Source organism: Halyomorpha halys, unplaced genomic scaffold (assembly GCF_000696795.3).
Source record: "Halyomorpha halys isolate HHAL.00 unplaced genomic scaffold, Hhal_1.1 Scaffold1099.1, whole genome shotgun sequence".
In the NCBI taxonomy this organism is placed as follows: Eukaryota; Metazoa; Arthropoda; class Insecta; order Hemiptera; family Pentatomidae; genus Halyomorpha; species Halyomorpha halys.
This window is the reverse complement of record NW_027106720.1, coordinates 117,478-122,268: the sequence shown is the minus strand read 5'-3', so window position 1 is coordinate 122,268 and position 4,791 is coordinate 117,478. Positions and strand designations below refer to the sequence as shown.

The window sequence follows — 4,791 nt, the reverse complement described above, 5'->3', positions numbered from 1 at the left end:
TATCATTAAAAAATAAAAATATCGGTCCAGTTTCCCCTTCTGACACAGTCCGGTATCTTGGCTGACAAATGACTAACATGGGGCCCACGTACCAGAGTTAAAAGATAAGAACTTAACCCACAGATTAGCTAGCTATTTTGTTAACCACTGAAAAGGACATCTCACATTTTAATCGACCTCAACCTATTCCCAGCAACTACGAGGCTCATATGGACCTATGGACTGGAAATGTGGGGAAAACCTTCAAACATCAAACGTTTCCAAACCTTTCGGTCTCAAGTACTTCAAAAAATATTCAATAATCTATATTATGTACAAACTAGGCCTTAAGTCATGACCTCAACTCAACCCTATCTTGTTCTAACCATTTTTATGATCCTTGGAGATCAATACGGCAGTGGCCCGGTTCTCCAGTTCTTGAGAGTATGTTGCTCTAATGCCCACACTCAGTCTCCATAGGCTTTCATTACCAGTGACGCGGCTAGGAGAGAAGCACAGTGAACTCCCGGGGTCGTGCTTGATCCAGAGTTCCCTTATGGAGAATGTAATATTGTTCACAGGTTTGATTGCCTACAAAATTATTTATCAATGAAAGTTTTTTAAAAAAATATCAATTCTGAGGTTTAGTGGACTGCTAATTTATATTTAGAAAATATTTCAAAAAGACAGGCTAAGAATACTTCACTAGCGTAGTTGTTAACATTTATTTTACATTTGTTTGACGACTTATCAACATTATGCAAGCCATTTTCAGGGTTTTTATTTATTTTAATTTTTTAACAGAATAATTATAATAAATTTCAGTCGTACAATTACCAAGATAACTAAATTAAAAAAAAATTAACAAACTCAAATAACTATTTCTTTTATTATCTTATTCAAATTAGTTCACCTTAAACAGTCTGATAACAAAATTAAAACTGTACACACTGATATCTCAAATACAACCCAGAGATATCTCGAAAGAATTTGTAAAAAAAAATAAAAAGATATCTTAAGAAACGATGGCTAATCTAAAATTACGAATTGTTTATTTATTTGTTTTAAAATAATATAATAAATCGTATTGTCGGTTTTTCAGACTTACAAGCTATCACAGAGGGGGAATATGTATTTATAAATACGTTTGTATATATTCGTCTATATTAATAAAATTAAGACAGCTTCATGTCTTAATTTTATTAATATAGATATAAAGATAAAATTAAAATACATATTCATAGCCTAATAATTAATTTATAAAAGAGCATATTTAATGATAACTGTTTAGTTTAACACGTATATTTTAACCAATTTTGCAAGCCGGGTTAACCAATTATTTTGTAAAATTCGTCTCTATCATTCACTAGATTTTACACTTGTCTATTAATACGATGCTTAGTATTGATTTAACGTTTTTGTATATTTTTAGTTTACTATGAACAGTGTTATAAAGTTTATAGCCTAACTATACTTTATAATATTGTAACCGTATGTACACTAACGGTAAATAAACTTCCTCAATTTGTTTAGTAAATTAGATACATTTTGGAATAAATAAAACTAAAATGGTAATGTGGAATTAGAAAAAAAAAAACCCCAAGTCATAATAATGTTTTGATATTTCTTATTATAAATATTAAACTTTTATAGATTGTTTGTACGCTTCAATTAAATTATGTATTTAAATGAAATCAAAAAACTAATTTTAGTCTGAGGCAAATGTCCTCTTAAAATAATTACGTGGTCCAGATTGATGATTATGCCTGGAATACAATTTACAAGATTGCAGTATTGCAGTTAAATTTTATTGTTGTAATTAAAGCTATGGATGTACAGATTGTTTACATTGACATTTAAAGACATTTTTATTAAGGTATCGTTTATTATAATACATATGACTTGTATATCAAGTTTTATATTATATTTTTAATCTTTACCTGATCTGAGTTTTTTTTTTTTTTACTCATCAAATTAACCGACTAACCCGCTTTTCCGTCCCGTCCCGACTTGTATGGATTAGCGTAGTTCTACTACTACTGGTTTTCGGAATACAGATGATCAATAAGAAGTTTCACTACAATGTAAGATATAATAAAATTACAAAGAAACTTCTCTCAAAGGACACACCTGTATAACGGAAAACGTTCTTAATGGCAATCTATTTAGGTCCCGATCAACGAAATACATATTTAATGCATTTCAACTCCTCTGTTGTAGAACCCCTGCACTACAGAAGCGGACACCTACTTTGTTCCGTAAGCCCTTTTCAACCCTCTATAACGGACAAAAATGTATCCACACACACGATTTTGGAAATAAATTGTTGGTACATTTATTTTGAAAAAAATATACACTAATGCATAGTATTAGCAGTTCCTTTTTGTGCTTTTTTTGACTGAAAATATTAGAGCATTGACGAATATTTAATTTGTATATAAAGTATGAAACAAATATTTTAAATACCTGCAAATTATTTAGTTAATTAATTACAAAATAATTCTTATGTCAAACTACTAGGAAAATTTACGTTATTTAGAAATTATATTCCTTATAAAAATAAATAAAAAAGAAAGTGACATTTTTTTTTTTTATGTATTTTCATAATTAGTTAAATCATTCATTGTAAGAATTTTCCTGTGCAGCTTAGGAGCTTCATAGAAAAAAATCTGTTTAACTTACAAAAATAAAAATAAATAAATAATACAACATTTGAAAACTAAAGACGTTTTGAAAATATTTTCAAAATCAGTAAAATATATATGAATGCTCTTCATAACGATGTTTGAGACAAAGAGTGAATAGTTGATTTTTTTTTAAATTATATAATAATCGTATTGTTAATTTTTTTCCGAGATATCATAATTTAAGTGATATGTACATACTTCTATTATTCTATAATTTATATTTTATATTCACCCCTTATTAAAGGACACCTCAGTATAACGGGGGAACATAGATTTCCCTAGGTGTCCATTATATAGAAGTTTCAGTGTAAATATTCAATATCATACGGATTTGTTTATTTTTTATTTGCCTGTTGTTGCTCTCCGTTGGTACCACATTGAATTGTTGGATCAGGTATGACACGGAAGGTATGATTTACGGAAACGAGAGCATAAACAACGTATTTTTGAGGAGACTGTTGGAGTTTGGCTGGCCAGCTTGCCAAGGGTCGTCGTGCTATTTTAGGCCTCAGTCGATGGCTGCGGGCTACCGGATCCAGTTCGAGTGGTACGACCTAGGAGGTGCGGTCCGCCTCAACAGCTCTAGTCGCGTCTTACTAACCGCCGAAGGTAGCAGGGCTATTTGCGAGGCGAGCCGTAGCCGACCCTCATTGAGTGCTTTGGATGTCCTCACCGCAGTGTCGGTGGTCCTCTGCTTGGCAAGGATATGTACTCGCAAGACGGTAGTCTTTCGACAATCGAAACCGATCGTACAGCTAGACGCCACTCCATGCCAACCTAATGTACCCAAACCTCAGTATGAAGGACCAGCTGTTTTACCACTGCACTACCCACGGCGGTGCCACTCGGCTGTAGCTGACCTAGCTCCATGTTAGTAAGTAGCCTTCTGGCACAAATCCTATTTCTCCTATTTGTGACATCTTTCTATTATATAAAAACGTTTTTAGTGATCACCGTGTTACATTTTATTTACGTATAAACATATCTATTAGTATTACAGTACATGTAAGTTACAGTTATACAATATGAGTAGCGAGTAGTATAATTAAATGAACAGTAGTATAATTTGTAAAATGGGGTTTGTTCGGCCGTTAGGTGTGGGGCCCTAATAATTAAAATTTAAATCACTTTATTTTTCTTAATTGTTATTCTGGCTCAAGTAGTCTATTGAAGGTCTATTTCGTATAAAAAGTATGCAACACATATTTTAGTTTTTTACAAATTATGTAGTCATCTAACTACAAACTAACTCTTATTCCAAATTGCTGCAAAAATATGTTATTTAGAAATTATATTTTTTATAAAAATAAATTAAAAAGAAAAACTACGTTTTTTTAAATAAAGCATTTGCATAATTAGTTAAATAATTCATGGTAAGAATTTTCCTGTGTAGCTTAGGAGTTATATAAAAAAATCTGTTAACCATTCAAAAATAAAATAATAATCATAATATCGCTTTATAATTGTTTTTCTTAGTTTTTATTTTGGCTTAAGTCCTCCATTGAAGATTTATGTGGCTCCAGAGTAGGAATGTCAAGATTCATTTTTAGGAGGCCACCGCGAAATAAATATTGATTGACGCAGGTGAGATTCGCACTCATAACCTTCTGAACCAAGCACCAACTTGCTAACCTATCAGATCCTCTTATCTATAGTGCTCAGGACAAAAACTGTTTATGATATTCAGTCTTCATAATATAAGACCAGCCTGATGATATGCAAACTGATCTACTGTTGTGACTAGTATTTCTCTGGTTTGATCTCACATCGCTGTCCAATAGTGAATTTGTTTAGCGGGTCACTGGGGAGGATCTGAGAGGAGGAATTCGGGAGAGAGAAATTGGTCGATCAAATGAAATGAAAATCGTGAGATGGAGGGACAAGAAAGGGAAAGAAAAAATGAATAAATTGAAATATTAGTATTTATTGTGTAGACTGGAATTGATTGTAAAAGAAAACTGTCGAAAAAAATGTTTTCTTTCTTTTTTATTATATCATGTAAAAATATGTCCGATCACGGATTGATTAGTTTGCTGTGAAATGTAGCAACCGGAAGTATTTAGGCAGCATGAATGAATAAAGCCTCTCTCTCTCTCTCTCTCTCTCTCTCTCTCTCTCTCTCTCT

General features: G+C 31.9%; 1 protein-coding gene across 1 annotated transcript in view; it reads left to right on the top strand.

The window, feature by feature from the left end:
- Nucleotides 1-3,076: 3,076 nt before the first annotated feature.
- Nucleotides 3,077-4,791, top strand: part of LOC106688282 (SRSF protein kinase 3) — a gene marked incomplete in the record, with an annotated part of 32,943 nt that continues 31,228 nt past the window's right edge. The window contains 1 exon segment of the mRNA XM_067045058.1: nt 3,077-3,540. Within this exon segment, the coding sequence (XP_066901159.1) occupies nt 3,077-3,540 (464 nt within the window).